Raw genomic sequence first — 23,438 nt, forward strand, 5'->3', positions numbered from 1 at the left:
ATACTGCTTTTAATGTCCACAGAGGCTATCAAAAATAAATAAAAATATATATATGTTTGGATAAGTCTGATGCCAGTGAACATTATGAGTGGTGGAAAGTAAAAGAATATTCATAAATGACTTAGTTATCACACTGAGAATGAGTTTACAATTTTTGTAAAAATACCGTAAGTGGGGTATTTTTTTTTCATGCCTCAAGGGCTAGGTGGCGCTGCATATATAACTGAATGTTGTCATATAGATAGCTTCAGGCCTTGACTATAAACATACATGTCAAGTTTGGGATTTTTTGGAGCATGTACCGGGGAGTTATTAAGCATATCCATTTTCAGTGCGAAACACAAATTTTGATGCCCCGCCCTCATCATATAGTATTTCGAAAAGTCAAGATTTTTCCCCCTGTCGTTGGCTCAGATCTTGACATGGTCCAGGTCAAGTCTTAACTCAGTCGGATGAAACGTGTAGGAGAAGTGGGCAAAAGTATGCCCCCTGTAAATGTGCAAAAATCGTCAAAAATGGGACATTCAAAAATTCGTAGCTCACTTCCTGTTCATTTTAGCATATGGGTCCAAGAGACTTTTTTTGTAGGTCTTGGGCTCCCTCATACACCTAAAAATTTTCGTAGATCTTGCTTGAACGTACAACCGGGGCTGCTCTGTTAAATGTTTCTAGGGTGCGCTATTGAGTCATTTTTGTAAAAATAGCACAATCAACAATAAAATATCGCTCATTTTACCAGGCCAGATGTGTGTGCCAAGTTTCATGAGTTTCTGTGCATGTTTAGACCCTCAAAACTGGCGTTGTTTTCTTGCCGCACAGCGCTTAGCCACGCCCACAGCAATTCGCGAAAACTCACAAACTTCGTATTGTGACATCATGAAGGCCGAAACCCTCATCTGAGCAAATATGAGGTAGGTCTAGTTAACTCTTTGCAATCCGCCGACGAACTAGTTCGTCATGTGACACCCGGTGGGCGTCACCCGAAGACAAACTAGTTCGTCAAACGTGTTTTTTTTTATGAATGGGTGGATGAGACTCTTGGGCAGTTTCCCTCTGAATATTAAGCCCGTGAAGCACTGTAGTGACGAACTGTGCCCTCTTGATGGCAGTGATGGTCTCTTTACACGAGAAGGATGTGATTTCCTAGTAGAGGCGGAGTGTTGTGGAGTGGTGGGGGCCGGTGGCTGGGGGAGAAAAGACGAGTGCTAACGGCGGCTAACCGGAGGCCGCTAAAAACAAAAGCTCACGCTTTTGAGCAGAGCGTTTGTCACGATCGGTCAAGAGATGACGAATAGAAAGATCAAGGAGCCGGATTCTGCATAAGAGAGTGTGAAAAGCGACAAAAACGTCACAGGCGCCCACTTCAGAAGCCACCGCCTCCGGGGTTCTCTGAGACACGGAGAGAAAGTTTGCATCGTCGTATCTCTGACCAGTCCACGTCATCTGACGAGGAATCCGTGACGAATTTGGCGAACTCGAGCCGCCTTCACCAGTTGAACAGATCAATTCAAGTGTGGCGAAGGTAGCAGCAGCAGCGATTTATCCCCGAAAGCTCCTGGAAGCCCCGGAGGTAAGCTAACGTTTAGCATTCTGTAAATCGAGTGATCACAATTGTACTAGTTCAGTATATTGAATGTGACAGCGATGAAATGACTTGGATGGATGAGAATATTCACAGACATGCTTCTGTATACTGTATGTGCAATGTCTGTAACCTCGTACTAACTAACGCATGTTGCACAACATTCGATTACAGTTGGGGCAGCGTACACAAATGGCCCCTTCGCAGTCACACGCAGTGCGACCGAAAGGTAAAAAAAAAAAATCACAATACCTTGCAACAATAATAAAAATTACATCTTGATCACAGTATTTTCTGTAATTTACAGAAGCAGCTACTACACTGGAAGAGGCACAAGCGTGTGAACATCTTGCCGTGTCCCTCTTGAACGCAGAAGAAAGCTTCACACGCGATCACACAAGAGACACTATTGGGTTTCAAAACAAAACCTATGCACCCACTCATGCATGCATATTTTGTAAATAACCCCAAATTTGTAAATAGTTTATCAAATGTGAAAATGGAGCTGTTATTTCCCTGTATAGTACGTAAATAGCGCACACGCACGAGCACGCACACACGAGCACGCACACGCACGCCCACACACATGCACAAACATTCCTGTAAATGATCAACATTTTGTAAATAGTTTGTGAAATGTGAAAATATTGCTGTTTACACACGCTATCAGATATGTAAATAAATCCTTATTTTGCTATCAAAAACACATTTTCATTTTTTTTTCATGTTTTATGGAAGGCAAGGATTGTTGAGATATTTGAGATGTCACTAAACCAAAAAATATTACTGTAAAAGTCACTGTTTTGCAGAAAATGCATCATTTCACAAAAAGCTTAATTTCTCCTTATTTTGCCCGAGATTCTTGAATTATGTCAAATCAAGCCATTTTCAAATGATGATTACTAAAGAACAGAATAAGGTAGAATCATACTTTTTTTTTCTAATGAAAGAGGAGACCCCAATCTTTCAAACGACCACCATGTCTATTTAGTCATAGCACACAATATTCTAATAAGCATTGAAAATGGGTGAAAATATGCGAAATCTGGTGGGATTCTGGAGTTACCTTGTCAGAAAATGCGTGGGATTGAAAGAGTTAACGTGTTTGGAGAAAAACGTAGAAGAAAATTCGTAAGAAAAAAAATTGCTACTAGGTGGCGCTATCAGTTAGATGAAATATAAGTTCGTAGATGTATTTAGGGCTGGACTCTCATCAAATGTGTGAAATTTTGAGAAGTTTATCTCGGTCAAGTTAATGCAGCTTTTATTTTCACGAAAAATCTTCAGACTTTGCGTCACCGTAGCGGCCACGCCCTTTGGCGAAAAGTGACAATATTCGGTGTGGGGCATGATTAACATCTTAAGGCTTTTCTGACCAATTTTCAACTGGATCCCTTCAACGAGCTCAGCACAGTAGCTAAAAACGTAAAGTATGACATTTAATGTAACCACTAGGTGGCGCTATATGTATAACTGAATTTTTCAGGCCGTGACTATTACGTTGCCTGAGAAGTTTGAGATTTTTTGGCGCTTGAACATGGGAGTTATTAAGCATTTGCTCTTTCTGGACAAATGAAATTTTAAAGGCAATATTTGATGCCCCGCCCCCGTCATATAGTATTTCAAAAGGCAAGATTTTTTGCCCAGTTGTTCTCTTAGGTCTTGAGATGATAAATGCCAAGTTTGAAGTTAATTGGATGAAAAAATTTTGCAAAGAGGGAAAAAGCATGACCACAGTGAATGTGCCAAAATAGGCCAAAATTGGACATTAAAAAATTCATAGCTCACTTCCTGTACATTTTAGCTACATGGTCCCAATTGACTTTTTTGTGGGTATCGGGGTGCTACACATGCCTGCCAATTTTCGTTGCTCTAGCTCAAACGTGCCGGGCTTGGTTTTTATTTTTCTACGCTAGGGGGCGCTATAGAGTCGCGTTGTTATAACGACTTCATAATATCAAATTTTTCGCCGGACCTGAGGAGTGTGCAAAGTTCGGTGAGTTTTTGTGAATATTTAGGTACCCAAAGAAATTCTGCTTCCAATGTGCCGTACCTAAACTTGCCAGTACCCCAACGTGCCAGTACCCCAACGTGCAAATACCCCAATGTGGCCCGGGCTGCGAGGGCCCTTTATAGCTGCTCGCAGCTCTCTTTATTCTTTTTATTAGGGCCCGAGCAGCGGCGGCGGCGGTGCCGCTGCGAGGCCCTATTGTTTTTGTAGGAATTCTTCTTATTATTCTTCTTTTTCTTCTCCTCAAACAATCGCATTTTTGAGACACTAAACGTGAACGAAAACTCACCAAACTTTACACGCACATCAGGCCTGGCGAAAAATTTGATATTCTAAAGTCGCCATACATGATAACAGAAAAATGGCTCCTTAGCGCCCCCTACATAGGTTAAACGGATCCCTGTCCCGCTACGATTGTCCGACGGCTATGAAAATTGTGTGGCACCTGTAGCACATCCCAATGAACAAAAACCTCTTTGAAGTGTGTACCCTAAAATAGACAGAAAGTGAGGTATGAGTATTTAAATGTCCAATTTTTGCCAATTTTTGCACATTTACAGGGGTCATACTTTTGCCCGCTTCTCCTACACGGTTAACCCGATTGACTTCAAACTTGGGATGTACCATCTCAACACCTGGGACAACATCATTGTGAAAAATGAAAAGTTTTTGATATACTATATGACGGCGGCGGCGCATCAAATTTAGAGTTTAAAAATTCTTACTTCACGAAGCATTGCCGGTTGTACGTTTAATCTAGAGCTACGAAAATTGGTACACATATGTAACAGGCTATGACCTACAAAAAACTCTTTTTGAACCATATGCTAAACCTAACAGGAAGTCCACCATTTTGATTTATTTTGGAACGTGTTGCCATTTTTTTGGCCATTTCATTGGGGTCTTATTTTAACGAACTCCTCCTACAGTGGTTATCCGATCATCTTCAAACTTGGTGTGATTCATCTTAAGATGTTGAAGATGAAAAGTTATTGAAAGCTTTGTATTTCGTCGCACACTGTTGTCATGGCATGCACTGTTTTTAAAGGAAAAAAAATATCCTTAAAGAAGCATTCCCATTTGTACGAAGCAGCTAGAGCTACGAAAATTTGTAGACATATGTAACAGCCCAAGATGTACAAAAAAAGTCTCTTGGTGCCCTGTGCTAAACCCAACAGGAAGTCCCCCAGGGGCCGGGCATCACATTTTGAGCTAAAAAACTCCTCTTTAACAAAGCATACCCGGCTGTACGTTTCACATAGAGTTACCAAATTTGGAGAGGTATATAACAGCCCTCGAGGTACAAAAAACTCTTTTTGAACCATATGCTAAACCTAACAGGACGTCCGCCATTTTGATTTACTTTTGAATGTGTTGCCATTTTTTTTGGCCATTTCATAGGGGTCATATTTTAACAAACTCCTCCTACAGAGTTTATCCGATCACCTTCAAACTTGGTGTGATTCATCTTAAGATGTTGAAAATGAAAAGTTATTGAAAGTTTTTTATTTCGTCACACGCTGTTGTCGTGGCATGCACTTTTTGCAAAGGAAAAAAAATCTTATTAATGAAGCATTCCCAGTTGTACGAAGCAGCTAGAGCGACGAAAAATTGTAGACATATGTAACAGTCCAGGATGTACAAAAAAGTCTCTTGGTGCCATGTGCTTAACCTAACAGGAAGTCCCCCAGGGGCCGGGCATCACATTTTGAGCTAAAAAACTCCTCTTTAACGAAGCATTCCCGGTTGTACGTTTCACCTAGCGCTATGATAATTTGCAGGCATACATAAGAGCCCATGATGTACAAAAAAAGTCTCTTGGAACCATGTGCTAAACCAAACAGGAAGTCTGCCATTTTGATTTATGATGGGATTTGTTGCCATTTTTTGTGGCCTTTTTCAGGGGTCATATTTTAACGAACCCCTCCTACAAAATTTATCCGACTGTCTTCAAACTTGGTGTGTTTCATCTTAAGATGTTTAAGATGCAAAGTAATCGAAAGTTTTTTATTTTGTAACACGCTGTTGCCATAGCAATGCATTGTTTGTCAAGTGCTGCTTTTTTTTTTTTATACACATGAAAACTCATGAAACTTTGCAAACACATCAGACTTGTCATGAACATGAATTTTCAGAGATTTATTGTGCAATTTGCAATAAATAGCGCCCTCTAGACATTTTTATGAAGCATTTCCGATTGTATGATTATGCTAGACCTACAAAAAAGTATTATGTAGCCATTTGCCAAACCAAAGAGGAAGTCCGCTATTTTGATTTTATTTTGGGAATTATACATCATTTTTGGTCTTTTTCATTAAACTTTGCACATACAAGGCATGGAAAAAACTAACATTTTAAATGGTCCTTGTTCCATGTAACAGTACCCCAACGTGCCAGTACCCTGACGTGCAAGTAACCTAACGTTGTGCTCAATAGCGCACTCTATGCATTTTTATGGAGCATTTCCAATTGTATGATTCAAGCGATACACAACTAAAGATGACTTGACCAAGATTTATGAAAACTGGGAGGCATACCTATTAGCTTAAGACCTACAAAAGGTATTCTGTAGCCGTATGCTAAACCTAAAAGGAAGTCCACCATTTTGAATTTATTTTGGGAATTGCACACCATATTTTGCGTTTTGATTAAACTTTGCACACACAAGGCTTGTCAAAAACATTTTAGATGGTCCTTGTCCTATTTGACAGTACCCCAACGTGCCAGTACCCCTACGTGCAAGTACCCCAACGTGGCCCGGGTTGCGAGGGCCCTTTATAGCTACTCGCAGCTCTAGTTAGGGCCCGAGCAGCGACCGCTGCGAGGTCCCTATTGTTTTTCAAGGAATTCTTATTAGGGCCCGAGCAGCGGCGGCGGCGGTGCCGCTGCGAGGCCCTATTGTTTTTGTAGGAATTCTTATTATTATTATTATTATTATTATTATTATTATTATTATTCTCCGCAAACGATCACATTTTTGAGACACTAAACGTGACCGAAAACTCACCAAACTTTACACGCACATCAGGCCTGGCGAAAAATTTGATATTTTAAAGTCGCCATACATGATAACAGAAAAATGGCTCCTTAGCACCCCCTACATAGGTTAAACGGATCCCTGTCCCGCTACGATTGTCCGACGGCTATGAAAATTGTGTGGCACCTGTAGCACATCCCAATGAACAAAAACCTCTTTGAAGTGTGTACCCTAAAATAGACAGAAAGTGAGGTATGAGTATTTAAATGTCCAATTTTTGCCAATTTTTGCACATTTACAGGGGTCATACTTTTGCCCGCTTCTCCTACACGGTTAACCCGATTGACTTCAAACTTGGGCTGTACCATCTCAACACCTGGGACAACATCATGGTAAAAAATCTAAAGTTTTTGACATACTATATGACGGTGGCGGGGCATCAAATTTACAGTTTCAAAATTCTTACTTAACAAAGCATTGCCGTGGTACGTTTAATTGAGAGCCACGAAAATTGGTACACATATGTAACAGACTATGATCTACAAAAAACTCTTTTTGAACCATATGCTAAACCTAACAGGAAGTCCGCCAGAGGCGAGGCATCAAATTTTGTGTTTCAAAATTCTTATTTAATGAAGCATTCCCGGCTGTACATTTCACCTAGAGTTACCAACATTTGAAGACATATGTAACAGCCCTCAAGGTACAAAAAACTCTTTTTGAACCATATGCTAAACCGAACAGGAAGTCCGCCATTTTGATTTACTTTGGAACGTGTTGCCATTTTTTGGGCCATTTCATAGGGGTCTTATTTTAACGAACTCCTCCTACAGAGTTTATCCGATCATCTCCAAACTTGGTGTGATTCATCTTAAAATGTTGAAGATGAAAAGTTATTGAAAGCTTTTTATTTCGTCGCACGCTGTTGCCGTGGCATGCACAGTTTGCAAAGGAAAAAATTCCCTCTTAATGAAGCATTCACAGTTGTACGAAGCAGCTAGAGCTACGAAAATTTGGAGACAAATTTAACAGCCCACAATGTACAAAAAAGTCTCTTGGTGCCATGTGCTAAACCCAACAGGAAGTCCCGTAAGGGCCGGTCATCACATTTTGAGGTAAAAAACTCCTCTTTAACGAAGCATTCCCGGTTGTACGTTTCACCTAGCGCTATGATAATTTAGAGGCATACATAAGAGCCCACGATGTACAAAATAGTCTCTTGGAACCATCTTCCAAAACAAACAGGAAGTCCGCCATTTTGATTTACGTTGGGATTTGTAGCCATTTTTTGTGGCCTTTTTTAGGGGTCATATTTTAACGAACTCCTCCTACAAAATTTATCCGACTGTCTTCAAACTTGGTGTGCTTCATCTTAAGATGTTTAAGATACAAAGTTATCGAAAGTTATTTATTTTGTCCCACGCCGTTTCATGGCGATGCATTGTTTGCCAAGTAAAATGCTGCTTTTTTTTTTGGTCTAAACATGTGCAAAAACTCATGAAACTTTACACACACATCAGGCTTGTCATAAGCATGAATATTTTAGAGATTTCTTATTAAATTTGCAATAAATGCTTCAATAGCACCCTCTAGACATTTTTATGAAGTCTTTCCGATTATATGATTCAGCTAGATGTGTGAATATTGGCAGGCATGCCTAATATATTCAAAAAGTATTCTATATCGCCATGTGCCAATCCATTTTGATTTTATTTTGTTAATTGTGCATCATTTTTGGCCTTTCCATGAAACTTTACAAACACAAAGCATGGCAAAAACGTTTAAAATTTAGATGGTTTCCTATTTGACAGTACCCCAACATGCCAGTACCCCGACGTGCAAATACCCCAACGTGGCCCGGGTTGCGAGGGCCCTTTATAGCTGCTCGCAGCTCTAGTTTGTTATTATTCTTTTCCGCAAACAATCACATTTTTGAGACACTAAACGTGAACGAAAACTCACCAAACTTTACACGCAGATCGGGCCTGGCGAAAAATTTGATATTTTAAAGTCACCATACATGATAACAAAAAAAATGGCTCTGTAGCGCCACCTACATAGCTTAAACGGATCCCTGTCCCGCTACGATTGTCCTACGGCTATGAAAATTGTGTGGCACCTGTAGCATATCCAGATGAACAAAAACCTCTTTGATATGTGTACCTTAAAATAGACAGGAAGTGAGATATGAGTATTTAAATGTCGAATTTTGGCCCATTTTTGCACATTTACAGGGGTCATACTTTTGCCCGCTTCTCCTACACGGTTAATCCGATTGACTTCAAACTTGGGATGTACCATCTCAAGACCTGGGACAACACCATGTTAAAAAATCTAAAGTTTTTGACATTCTATATGACAGCGGTGGGCAGTGTTGCCGGTAACGCGTTACTTAGTAACGCGTTACTCAAAAAAGTTGCTTTCTAAAGTAACTAATAGTCTAACGCGTTACTTTATTCTACAAAGTAGTCTGATTAAAGTTACTGTCCAGAGAATCAATGCGTTACTCCACATTGTGATGAAGAAGGCAAACTATCTCACTGTTGTAACAGTCACAAACAACTACTGCTAACTACGAAGATGAGGCAGAAGTCATTGATCACCACACTGAATTCAGCCATGGTCTGGTCATGAATGGTTTGCACATTCAAAACAAAAGTGATGATACTTTTACTACTAGTTTTATTAACCAACAGGCACACAACACAACAAAAAAAGTGTGCATTATGGACCATAAAAGTGGTAAAAAAAAAATAATTTATTTCCATCCTCAACTGGTCCGTGAAGCATTATGGGATGAGGTCGTCTCCGCCCTCTCGCCAGGGGGAGTGACGTCAGACAAGTTACGTTTTCAGTAGGGGTGGAACAAAAAAACGATTCGACCGAACCATCGTTCGTCAAGGGGAGCTAAACGACCGTATCGGTTGCGAGTGAGGCTTTATGGTTTTCATAACAATAGCAAGAGTTCTGCGCCGTGCTCTACTTGTTTTGTTTACATTTCAGTAGCATCACCATTCAAGCTACTTCCGTGTTTCCGTGCTCGCGACACGGCGCGCGCGCGCGCAACGAGTGACAACTTACAAATGGAGACAGTTAGCAGAAGCCGGTGCCGTACATCTCGGTATTTCCCATTGCTATCGACTCCTCTCGGTGCACTTGTCCCGGGACGGCGCTGGTACTGCGCGCGAGCCAAAAAGAATAACTCCCGTGACGATCCAATGCATGGATTCAAACGACACAGGTATGTCCCACAGCCAACACACCAGCTAAGCTAAGCACACTGCAAGTATCTCATTTCTCAGTTTGTGGCTCCCTGTCAATGTCTACAACTAGCATGAGCAGCAGATAGGAGAACTGAGACGTGCCCGCGATTACGACAGCCCAAAAAACAAAATATAAACAGTAGTGATTCTGTGCTCATCATCGTGTCTCAGATTAAAAAAACAAAAAAAGATGCCATACATTAACCAAAAATGAAAGTGATGACAAAAGAAAAAACAATTGTTAAATACAAAAATTGTTGATTAAAAAGGAAACTGAACTTTTGGAAATATTTTTGCATATATTAAGTGGTTAAAATGTGTTTGATAGATTTATTGTTCCATAAGGTGGCTTCATATTTCTTTTGGCTGGACGGTAGGTTTATTTCATGTCTTAAATTTATGTTTCTGAAATACTTCACAATGTGCAAATATTCTGTTTAATTGTGTTGGTGTCTGTCTAAAGGTTAAATATTTATATTTAACATTAAATTATCAACCTTTTGTTTTCCTGATCCTTATTTTGAAGAGAAAAAACAAACCAACCAAAAAACAATTATAACTGTCAATAACTACTAATAAATATTTAAACTGATACATGTGTACACACTGGAATAGCGGAACAAACAAACAATAGAGGAATTTAGGGGATTTTCATTTTCAACCTGGATAGATTTTTATTTTTTGTTTTATAAAAAGTATTTACGTTACAAGAAGTCAAGAGAGACTGCCTATTTTGTTTTTCATAAAAAAAAACCTTTATTTTCATGTTAAAAATGCACTTTCAATAAAGTATTTGGAACTCCGTTTCTACTGCATTATTTTTATGTTGAGATGGTGTTATCGGCAGCTGCTGAAAGTAACTAAAAAAGTAACTTTTAATCTAACTTAGTTACTTTTAAAATCAAGTAATCAGTAACGCAATTTAGTTACTTTTAAAACCAAGTAATCAGTAAAGTAACTAAGTTACTTTTTCAAGGTAACTGTGGCAACACTGGCGGTGGGGCATCAAATTTAGCGTTTCAAAACTCTTACTAAACGTAGCATTGCCGGTTGTACGTTTAACCTTGATCTACGAAAATTGGTACACATATGTAACAGACTATGATCTACAAAAAAGTCTGTTGGTGCCATATGCTAAACCCAACAGGAAGTCCGCCAGAGGCGGGGCATCAAATTTTGAGTTTCAAAATTCTTACTTAACGAAGCATTCCCGGTTGTACGTTTTACCTCGAGTGACCAAAATTTGAAGACATATGTAACAGCCCTCAAGGTACAAAAAACTCTTTTTGAACCATATGCTAAACCTAACAGGAAGTCCGCCATTTTGATTTACTTTTGAACGTGTTGCCATTTTTTTGGCCATTTCATAGGGGTCCTATTTTAACGAACTCCTCCTACAGTTTATCCGATCATCTTCAAACTTGGTGTGATTCATCTTAAGATGTTGGAGATGAAAAGTTATTGAAAGCTTTTTATTTCGCCGCACGCTGTTGTCGTGGCATGCACTTGTTTGCAAAGGAAAAATATTCTTCTTAATGAAGAATTCCAGTTGTACGAAGCAGCTAGAGCTACGAAAATTTGTAGACATATATAACAGCCCACGATGTACAAAAAAAGTCTCTTGCTGCTTTGTGCTAAACCCAACAGGAAGTCCCGCAGGGGCCGGGCATCACAATTTGAGCTAAAAAACTCCTCTTTAAACGAAGCATTCCCGGTTGTACGTTTCACCTAGCGCTATGATAAATTGGAGGCATACATAAGAGCCCACGATGTACAAAAAAGTCTCTTAGAACTATATGCTAAACCAAACAGGAAGTCCGGCATTTTGATTTACGTCGGGATTTGTAGCCATTTTTTGTGGCCTTTTTTAGGGGTCACATTTTAACGAACTCCAACGAAATTTATCCGACTGTCTTCCAACTTGGTGTGTTTCATCTTAAGATTTTTAAGATGCAAAGTTATCGAAAGTTTTTTTTTATTTTGTCGCAAGCCGTTGCCATAGCGATGCATTATTTGCCAAGTAAAATGCTGCTTTTTTTTATTTTTTATTTTTTTTGTCTAAACGAGCGAAAACTCATGAAACTTTACACACACATCAGACTTGTCATAAACATGAATATTTTAGAGATTTCTTGTGCAATTTGCAATAAATGGCTCAATAGCGCCCTATAGACATTTTTATGAAGCTTTTGGAAATGTATGATTCAGCTAGATTTGTAAAAATTGGGATACCTATCAGCCTAAGACTGACAAAAAAAGTTTCTAAAGCCATATGCTAAACCAAACAGGAAGTCTGCCATTTTGATTTACTTTGCTATTTGTCGCCATTTTTTGGGGCCTTTTATAGGCCTGATATTTTCTACAAAACTTATCAGATTGTCTTCATTCTTTGGCGTGTTTCATCTGAAGATATTTAAGATGAAAAGTTATTGAAATTTTTTGTCACGCCTTTGCTCTAGCGATGCATTGTTTGCAAAGAAAAATGCTTTTTTTTTTTTTTAAGTCTAAACATGAGCGAAAACTCAAAACTTTGCACACAGATCAGACCTCTCAAGAACATGAATATTTTAGAGATCTGTTGCGCAATTTGTAATAAATGGCTCAATAGCGCCCTCTAGACATTTTTATGAAGTATTTCCGATTATATGATTCAGCTAGATGTGTGAATATTTGGAGGCACACCTATCAGCCTAATACCTACAAAAATTATTCTATAGCCATGTGCCAAACCATTTTGATTTTATTTTGTTAATTGTGCATCATTTTTGGCCTTTCCATGAAACTTTGCAAGCACAAAGCATGGCAAAAACATTTACAATTTAGACAGTTTCCTATGAAACAGTACCCCAACATGCCAGTACCCCGACGTGCAAGTACCCCAACGTGGCCCAGGTTGCGAGGGCCTTTATAGCTGCTCGCAGCTCTCGTTTGTTTTTATGTTTTACAATTATGACAAGAGAAAATGTCTGTTGTCAAGAGATTTTAGTTTTAACTAAAAAAAAAGAAAAAAGAAAAAAGAAGAAGCATATACAGTCAGAGGTGGGATTTGAACCCACAACCTCCTGATTACTGGACAAAGAACTTAACCACTCGACCACCACAACAACAATAAAACCTGTGACATTTTTATTATTTTAAACTTCCTCACGATTTTTTTGAAGTTTGCTGTATATGTTTTAACATTTTCAATGTATGTTCCTTTAGTAAATTTTGTAACCTACTTTTGTTGTCTTTTCTTTACTGTGAATGTTAAATACTGTGTTTGCTGATGCTGTGTTGTCTTTCCTTGTGTAAAGCACCTTGAGTTGCCTTGTGTATGAAATGTGCTACACAAATAAACTTGCCTTGCCTTGAATATAGAACGGATAATATCGAAACAAATATTAAAAAATGACAAATTTTCTTAGGATTAGTATATTAATTTTATAAATTAAAAAAAAAAAAGAAAAAAAAAAAAAAAGACCTGCCTGGCATTGCACCCATGACCTCGTGGTTCATGCCACAGCCCCTGTATCCGCTATAAAATGTATGTTAATGAATAAAGAATGATAAATTGGTTGTAAATTACAAATGAGAAATTATGGATGAATTATAAATGAAAAGACGAAAGTTTTAGCTTTAACTAAAAAAAAAAAAAAAAAAAGAAATGTGTCTTACAGTGTATCTATATTGAAAAGTAGGGGTGTTAAAAAAAATCGATTCGGCAATATATCGTGATACTACATCGCGCAATTCTCGAATCGATTCAATTGGCGGCTGAATCGATTTTTAAACTTCCATTTTTAATTGAAAAATATTCAACAAAACGTCTTACTTCGGGTTAGGGTTCACACAACATGGAAAAATGTTATATGAACGGAACATTAAGCCGTAATATTTTATTTTAATGCTGTTCAAACATGAAACAGATTACAACCCGAATAAGACTGAAGTTTCAGATAAATAAATAATACATTTTCATACAAATCTTACACTCAACAAGTTTACTGATTAGTATTTTCTAAATCTGAATGAAAAAAATCGCAACAATCGACTTATAAATTCGTATCGGGATTAATCGGTATCGAATCGAATCGTGACCTGTGAATCGTGATATGAATCGAATCGTCAGGTACTAGGCAATTCACACCCCTATTGAAAAGTGACATATGATGCTGAATAATGGGGTCATGTGTTCAATCACTTCAATGAAATTATAGAATGCATTATGCAATAGATGTTAACTTGTTGTATTATGACGAAACTGAAAAAAAAAAAAATGTTGCTCCATCCGGGGTTTGAACCGGCGAACCATTCGTAGGGCTGTCTTTGCTATTTACCTGGCTCAAGCTCTTAAACCCGTGAGCCACCGGACCTGTGAGAATCATAGAGAATTGGCGTATTTGTAATTTAGTGTGTCACCAGATGCTGAGAAATCAGCGCTGATTTGGGACACGTGTTTGATCATGTCACTATAACGCATTTCCTGGTATGATAGTCAGTTGGTATACTTAATATCCGTTTATGTAATTGCCACGGACATTTGTGCAATGTACAGTCGGCGGTGGGCTTTGAACCTGCGACCTCCTGCTTACTGTACATGCACTCTCCCAACTGCGCCACTGAGCAGTAGCAGAAAGCTGGTCAAGATGGTATGTTGTATGAATGGAAGTGGGCGTGGAAAATGGGACTTAGAAAAAATTCAGTGTCAGTCCCGTTAAAAATGAATGGGGAAAAGTTGATCTTTAACATTAAATTATGCGAGTACTGTAAGTAATATGGAGTCAAACGATAAATACCCCAAAAGGCGAGAATTTTGTCAGCAAGTTGGAATTTGAATGGTGTAGATCGGAAGTATTATGTAGGAATAGTTTGATTGCAAAAAGTGTTGAGAATAAAATGCTATAATAATAATAATAATAATAATAATAATAATAATAAGTATAATAATAAAGGTTAGAAACAACATATGCTTTCAGCATTCCCACAACTAGACGAAGCGATTTCTGGAGAAATTGCGTGGGAATGCTGAAAGCTGAATGCTAATAGCTGAATGCTAAGCCGAATGCTAATAGCTGAATGCTAATGAAGGAAACAAAGAAACTGAAAATTACAAAGTAATTACCTATTAACAAGTGACGTTTTACAATATTGACAAGAGCTAATGGCTGTTGTCAAGAGATTTGTTTTAACGTTTATTAAAAAAAAATAAAAATACATGCCCGACTGGGATCGTACCCACGATGTCGTAACCACGATATCATGACTCGCGTTTTCGTGCGCTATCCGCTCAGCTACGGAGGACGGACTTGTAGCCTTGCTTCAAATTTGTATTATCAAGTGATCCACAGGGAGTACGAGTGTAATAAAGTGATTCACGCTATCTCTAATCACGTTTTATTTACAGAATCGATGGATGCACTTAGGGTTAGTCTATTAATTTGTTTATGTAAAACAATTGAACAATGTCCATTTCTGAAATTAAAGTTGGGGGGGCTAACATTTCCACATTGAGATTCGAACTTGGAACTTCCGTGTTTCAACAATGGCCCTACTCTAAAGCACTTACTGCAAGAGCTACTTGACTTGGTGAGCAACAGAGCCAATCGGCGTATTTTTACCTCCTAATTACTGGACAAAGACCCGCTCGACCACCACAGCTGCAATAAAGTATGTGACATTGTTTTTATTATTTTATTTAAATTTCTTCCTAGGCTGCACTCCACTGCACTCCTTCCTACTTAAACTTCCTGTTTTTTTGGGTTTTTTTTTTTACATAATTTACATAATTGATGGATGCACTGAGGTTTAGTACATTAATTATTTTATGTGAAACAATTGGAAAATATCCATGTCTGAAATGAAAGTTGAGGGTGACAAAAAAAAAAAAACCCGGTTCGAACCCGGGCTTGGGTGTAAAAATGCAACCGCAGGCAAGTTACTTATCCTGTGAGCTAATGGGGCTCGCTGCAAATCTGAGCAAATTGGCGGATTTGTCTTTCAAAGTGTCATCTAATGCTGAGCCATCAGCACTGATTTGGAACACGTGTTTAACCATGTCAGTATAACGCATTTCCTGGTATGATAGTCAGTTGGCATACTTAATATCCATTTACGTAATAGCTACGGACACATGTGCAATGTACAGTCGGCGGTGGCTTTGAACGTGCGACCTCCTGCTTACTGTACATTAGGGGTGGGAATCTCTGACATGAGGCCGATTCGATATGTATCTCGATACACAAGTTGCGATTCGATTGAAAAACTATTATCTTTCAGAACAGAACGGTTCGATTTAGTTTGGGAACGATACAATTTTCGATTCGATACGATTAATTTCAATATTCAAAACTTATAGTGACATTTGTTGGTTGTAAACATTAATCTTAAAACACCACAAATTTTTACAGTATCTACAAATCTGTAAAAAAAAAAGAACAACAACAATGTCTTCTAGATTTTTATATATTGAATCAATTATTTAAATGGACCGGAACAAAGGGCTGGGCAATATGACTGAAAAATTTATCAGTTTAAATATTTATTAGTTGTTATTGACAGTTATAATTGTTTTTTGTTTTTTTTTTGTAATTCAAAATCAGGATAAGGAAAACAAAAGGCTGATAATTCAATTTGAAATATAAATATTTAACCTTTAAAAAGACACCAACACAATTCAACAGAATATGTCCACATTGTGAAGTATTTCAGAATCATAAATTTAAGACATGAAATAAACCTACCGTCCAGCCAAAAGAAATATGAAGCCACCTTATGGAACAATAAATCTATCAAACACATTTTAACAACTTAATATATCCCAAAATATTTCCAAAAGTCCCCTAACCTTTTAATCAACAATTTTTGTTTTTAACAATTTTTGTTTTTCTTTGCCATCACATTCATTTTTGGTTAATGTATGACATCTTTTTTGTTTTTTTAATCTGAGACACGATGATGACCACAGAATTACTACTGTTTATATTTAGTTTTTTGGGCTGTCGTTCATTTTGAGTTTGATGACGTAATCGCGGGCACGTCTCAGTTCTCCTATCTGCTGCTCATGCTAGTTGGGTACATTGACAGGGAGCCACAAACTGAGAAATGAGATGCTTGCAGTATGCTTTTAGCTTAGCTGGTGTGTTGGCTGTGGGACATACCTGTGTCGTTTGAATCCATGCATTGGATCGTCACGGGAGTTATTCTTTTTGGCTCGCGCGCAGTACCAGCGCCGGCCCGGCACATACAAGTGCACCGAGAGGACTCGATAGCCATGGGAAATACAGAGATGTACGGCACCTTCTGCTAACTGTCTCCATTTGCATGTTGCCACTTGTTGTGCGCGACTGCGCGCGAGCCGTGTCGCGAGCAAGGCGTTGACGGTAGGCGCCCCCCCCCCCCCCCCCCCCCAAAAAAAGGTGTGTAACGTCTTTGCATTATGTTTACAACATCCGGGGAATGAAGCGTCTCTGAGCGCTACTTTGCTGGCTCTCTGTAAACACGGAAGTAGCTTGAATAGTGCTGCTACTGAAATGTAAACAAAACAAGTAGAGCACGGTGCAGAACTCTTGCTATTGTTATGAAAACCATAAAGCCTCACTCGCAACCGATTCACAGCAACGCGATATCCGGTCCACAGCTTGACAAGCAATGTATCTAAGGATTCCGGGCGGATTTTGTATCGGTTGACATGTCTGCTACCGATACGGCCGTTTAGCTCCCCTTGACGACCGATGGTTCGGTCGAATCGTTTTTTTGTCCCACCCCTACTGTACATGCACTCTCCCAACTGCGCCACTGAGCAGTATCAGAAAGCCGGTCATAATGGTCTGTTGTATGTATGGAAGTGGGCGTGGAAAGTGGGACTTAGAAAAAAAATCTGTGTCAGTCCCATTAAAACTGAATGGGGAAAAGTAGATCTTTAACATTAAATTATGCGAGTACTGCAAGTAATATGGAGTCAAACGATAAATACCCCGAAAGGCGTTAATTTTGTCAGCAAGTTGAAATTTGAACGGTGTAAATCGGAAGTATAATGTAGGAGTAGTTTGATTGCAAAAAGTGTTGAGAATAAAATGCTATAATAATAATAAGTATAATAATAAAGGTTAGAAACAACATATGTGGGATGCTTTCAGCATCCCATAATAATAACTAGACTAAGCAATTTCTGAAGAAATTGCGTGGGATGCTGAAAGCCGAATGCTAATAGCTGAATGCTAAGCTGACTTCTAATAGCAGAATGCTAATGAAGGAAATAAGAAGAAATTCCGTGAAAATTACATCGTAATTAACTATTAATTACTAGTAACAGTAGTAGTAGTAGTAGTAGTAGTACTAGTAGCAGTAGTAGTATTAGCAGTAGTAGAAACAGTATTACTAGTAGTAGTATTACTCGTAATTATTTAGTAACTTGTAGACTACATTACATTACATTGGTTGTAAATTACATGAGAAATTATGAATGAATTATAAATGAAAAGACTGAAGCTTAAATTCAACCAGTTTGAGACTGGTATCGAACCCTCACCTCCTGTTTACTGTTCAATGAGCTACTGCACTGCCAATCTATCCACTGACCCACAGAAGACTTGGTGGCATCATTGAAGTGTTGTGAAATGGAAGCAGCGAATGTGTCATTGAACGAATGCATTAAAAAAATATATATGTTAAATGAATAAAGAAAGATAAATTGGTTGTAAATTACAAATGAGAAATTATGGATGAATTATAAATGAAAAGACGAAAGTTTTAGCTTTAACTAAAAAAAAAAAGAAGTATGTCTTACAGTGCATCTATATTGAAAAGTGACATATGATGCTGAATAATGGGGGCCACGTGTTCAATCACTTCAATGAAATTATAGAATGCATTATGCAATATGGATTAATTTTGAAGAAATAGTTTGTCAAATGACATTTAACGAAATAGATGTTAACTTGTTGTATTATGACGAAACTGAGGAAAAAAAAAAAAAAAAAAGTTGCTCCATCCGAGGTTTGAACCAGCGAACCATTTGTAGGGCTGTCTTTGCTATTCACCTGGCTCCAGCGCTTAACTTAAAGTCATCAGCGCTGATTTGGGACACGCGTTTGATCATGCCAGTATAACGCATTTCCTGGTGTGATAGTCAGTTGGTATACTTAATGTCCGTTTACATAATTGTCACGGGACACTTGTGCAATGTACAGTCGGCAGTGGGCTTTGAACCTGCGACCTCCTGCTTACTGTACATGCACTCTCCCAACTGCGCCACTGAGCAGTATCAGAAAGCCAGTCAAGATGGTCTGTTGTATGTATGGAAGTGGGCGTGGAAAATGGGACTTAGAAAAAATTCAGTGTCAGTCCCATTAAAAACTGAATGGGGAAAAGTAGATCTTTAACATTAAATTATGCGAGTACTGTAAGTAATATGGAGTCAAACGATAAATACCCCAAAAGGCGAGAATTTTGTCAGCAAGTTGGAATTTGAACGGTGTAGATCGGAAGTATTATGTAGGAATAGTTTGATTGCAAAAAGTGTTGTGAATAAAATGCTATAATAAGTATAATAATAAAGGTTAGAAACAACATATGTTGTAAGTAATATGGAGTCAGACGATACATACCCCGAAAGGCGTGAATTTTCTCAGCAAGTTGAAATTTGAACGGTGTAAATCGGAAATATTATGTGTTAGTAGTTTGACGGCAAAAAAGTGAGGAGAATAAAATGCTATAATAAGTAAGATGAAAGAATCTCAATAACATATGTGGGATGCTTTCAGCATCCCACAATGAATGGGGAAAAGTTCATATTTAACATTAAATTATGCGAGTACTGTAAATAATATGGAGTCAGACGATATATACCCCGAAAGGCGTGAATTTTCTCAGCACGTTGAAATTTGAACGGTGTAAATCTGAAGTATTATGTGGGAGTAGTTTGACGGCAAAAAGGTGAGGAGAATAAAATGCTATAATAAGTAAGATGAAAGAATCTCAATAACATATGTGGAATGCTTTCAGCATCCCACAATTAGACATGAGCTAGTACAATTGCAGAAATGTTATTTAATTTTTTACGATGTACCATTATGGGTGTAATGAAAATTGTATATGTGAGTATGAGGATGTATTATTATTGTGTATAACTAAGAAATTCATGTACATATGCTACTGACAATTGTACGTATGGTAAAGTGAAATTGCCTACATGAGCAGGATTACACATTCTTTTATTGCAATGTGTTAATTTACTGGATTTAATAATGAAATAAGTTAAAAGATACAAAGAATAAGGAGTAGGACTAGATAAGTTTTTAACTTCTTAATACTCCCTTTGGACATGTAAACCCTCACAAATAATTGCTATGAGTTTCTTCTTTAAATTTTTATTTACTACTTGTTTATGTTTATATTTTATGTTTATATGTTCAATAAATAAACAAACAATAAGTACTAAGCTCCTGCAGCATGCAGCTACACACTTTATACTTAAATTTGTCGCACTGTTTAGATGGCGAAAAGTATTTGTCGTGCTTCCGCGGTCCACCCCTCGTTTGCACTTGTCTATTGCTCTCCTCTCAGTGTAGCGAGTGTAGTGTAGCTTGTTGCTAGCCATTCATGCTCACTGCTGCTCGCTGGCTCAGGGGCTCGCCACACGGGAGGCGACGTTGCTCGCTCTCCCTTCATTTCCTATGGAAGCAAGGCGACAAGGCGAAAATCGCCTCCCCTCTTCCCTCTCGCTGACACGCGACGTTCGTGCATGTGAAAAATTGCACGCGTACACGTCTACGTAGGTCCGTGTCGCCTACCGTGTACAATCAATCCTTCTGCCGTGCTTGGCGTATATATATATATATATATATATATATATATATATATATATATATATATATATATATATATATATAATATGTTGAACTTCAAAGAGTACAATTTGTTTTTGTTTACTTTATTCGGGTTATTTCTCAGGGTCCTTTATTTTGTATTTATTTTATTAAAATGCACGACATACTTATTGTTGCAGTTAGGTAATCCAAATTTAGGAATAAACTGGACATAATTTCTCATACTTAAGGTGCTCGTATTCATATCGTGATAAGCAATACTCAGCCCTCCTGTGCATCATCAATAAATCACAGGAAGAAATTACTGTTAGCCTCTCACTAGAGTTTTTACATTTGATACGGGTTCAATATTATACTTTCTACAGTCAGCACATACATACCATGTTCTAAGAAATATTGTTAGCATACATATGACCCACAAATAAACTGTGACAAATATCTTATTTTTTCAAAGGTAAAATTGTAAGACAACACACAACAAATTCTCAATACTTTACATTGACAACAAAGTTTAAGCGATGTGTGCGCCTCAAAATCAAGGTGCATTATGGGTAATTAAAGGTGCATTATGGGTAGCGGCGTGCATAGGTGAAACTACCATATAGTAACGTTTCAACCGCTGGAAAGTTGCTGTTTTTTATTAACATGCAAAGCATGTGTCGGTCGCTGATTTGTTGTTTTCTAATTCACTCGCATTGACGCCCTGCCCTCCACCGCGACGTGACGTCACACTGGAAGGGTCTATTAGAATGTTCACGGCAAAATAACGCTGGCTGGAGAGTTGCCGGTCACAGCAAAAATATCCACTGGCTATCTGTTAACTGCTCAGCGAGGAAAGAATGCAAAAATTAAAATCAGCTGTAGTCATTAAAACATGACGTTTAAATAAATTCGGGTGCATATTTTGCATTTTAGGGGTCTGTACGTTACGCATCAAGGGATGACGTGTCTTACTCAAACATTTTAGCCTCTTATGAATTACGACAGTTATCGAAGAAGCGCGAAAGCAGCATTACATATATATACCAATAAATTAAGTAAGAGAATGCAGTCTTTCCTCTAACGACACAGAAAATGTTCATCTTACCACTGCTGCAGTTGTCAGGACACATGCCGTAGTATATGCCCTAGTCACAAGCGGAATTTGTAAATACTCTTGTTGAAATGTCTGGTAAGCCATTCTGAATCGATTGTACGCATCCGGTACTTCCCGTCACGCAATTTTACAGTGAATAAATGTCTCCAAACATGTTCCTTGTTTCTAGTTTCTTTCTTCTTCTTCTTCTTCTTCTTCTTCTTCTTCTTCTTCTTCGGCTGTTTTGATGCATCATGGCGTATTACTACCATCTAGTGATGGCCATAAGCTTTTGTGACGCACTGAACCACTTGACCACGCTTTTTATTTATTTATTTATGTATGTATGTATGTATGTATGTATGTATGTATGTATGTATGTATGTATGTATGTATGTATGTATGTATGTATGTATGTATGTATTTATTTATTACACAAAAACAATACACAAATTGTCCCTGGGAGATAATATTTGTGCTGCAAACAAAAAAAAACAAGGAAAAAAAAAAAAAACAAGAAGAAACAGCAAGGCATTTTTACACTTCTACAACACAACTATATGTTCCGTCTCACAAATCAAAAACAAATTAAGACCTCTTCACAAAGCACCTGATAGTCCGTATTCAAGTCCTTCAAGATTCACAAGGAAGGAAAATGTGACTGCAATACACTTTTAAACAAAACGGGATAGCTTGTAGTGATGGGAACATAATTCACCCACGGAACGTTGGGACGAAGGGGGCGTTCCGGGTGTGAGGAGTTGGTTAGGATGAAAGGATGAAAGGATGAAAGGATAAAAGGACGAAATGTTAGTTGGCCTGTGAGCCTCGCGCAGAGTGTAGAGTTGCTGTTAAACACTGAGAAGCTGATGTCAATAAAATGCCAGTCTTTGGCTCCAGACTTCAACACTCCGCCTCCGACTCCCGTCACTACTCGCTACAAGCTTTCAATTTTACGATTTACATTTACCCATAACCATAATTATTATTATATTGCAAAGTCTCCTTCCTTCGATTGGTACATTAGTCAAACCATAAAGAATTTGGTACAAATTTAGTTTTGGTACTTAATTTGCATCCATAGTGTTTACATTTTTTCCCCAAAAATTCCTTCGTTACGCTACAAGATAAAATTAAATTGGTGCCTTCTCTCGATCGCAAAACAAAAAAAAAAGAACGCATGGCTCCACCGTAAACCCAAACCGCTGCAACTGAATAATAACCATGTAAAATTTTTTAATTGCATTTCTTTTATTTTAGGAGAAATTGGCCATTTCAAAAAGTTCACACCATCCTTTGACTTTCACTGTTAAACATTTTAACACTTCCATCAAAATAATAAAATCTATTAATTTTGAAATGTTTTTTGACACATTTGTTTTTACAGTTTTTATCTTTAAGGAAAATGTGCATTAATTGAATGTTTGGTAGCACGATTTGTCTTCTAGAGTAATTTTTAATCATGCTTATTAAGGCCACAGGAACCGCTTTACAAACTTATATTCTCTTCTTATGTTACATTTTCTCCCAAACCCGTCCAAACTTCATCTTATATATCAATAACAAAGATAATGTTTTTCTCATACCATTTTGAATAAACAGTCTTCCTATTAGCTATAATTATTCTGTTGTTCCATAAGGTGGAGCCATGTGGTGAAAAATTATGGGTAAATACCATCTTTCCATCATCTTAACTGCTTGTTGCTCACAAGGGTCGCGGGG

At 38.0% G+C, this 23,438-nt stretch overlaps 1 protein-coding gene across 1 annotated transcript in view; it reads right to left on the bottom strand.

The window, feature by feature from the left end:
• The window catches only part of derl2 (derlin 2), a 65,457-nt gene extending 43,496 nt beyond the window's left edge, over positions 1 to 21,961 (bottom strand). The window contains exon 1 of the mRNA XM_077497320.1: positions 21,729 to 21,961. Coding sequence (XP_077353446.1) covers positions 21,729 to 21,821 — 93 coding nt within the window. The 5' untranslated portion in view covers positions 21,822 to 21,961. The remainder of the gene's footprint in view (positions 1 to 21,728) is intronic.
• Between the last annotated feature and the right edge of the window lie 1,477 nt (positions 21,962 to 23,438).

This window comes from Festucalex cinctus, chromosome 15 (assembly GCF_051991245.1).
Source record: "Festucalex cinctus isolate MCC-2025b chromosome 15, RoL_Fcin_1.0, whole genome shotgun sequence".
Classification (NCBI taxonomy): domain Eukaryota; kingdom Metazoa; phylum Chordata; class Actinopteri; order Syngnathiformes; family Syngnathidae; genus Festucalex; species Festucalex cinctus.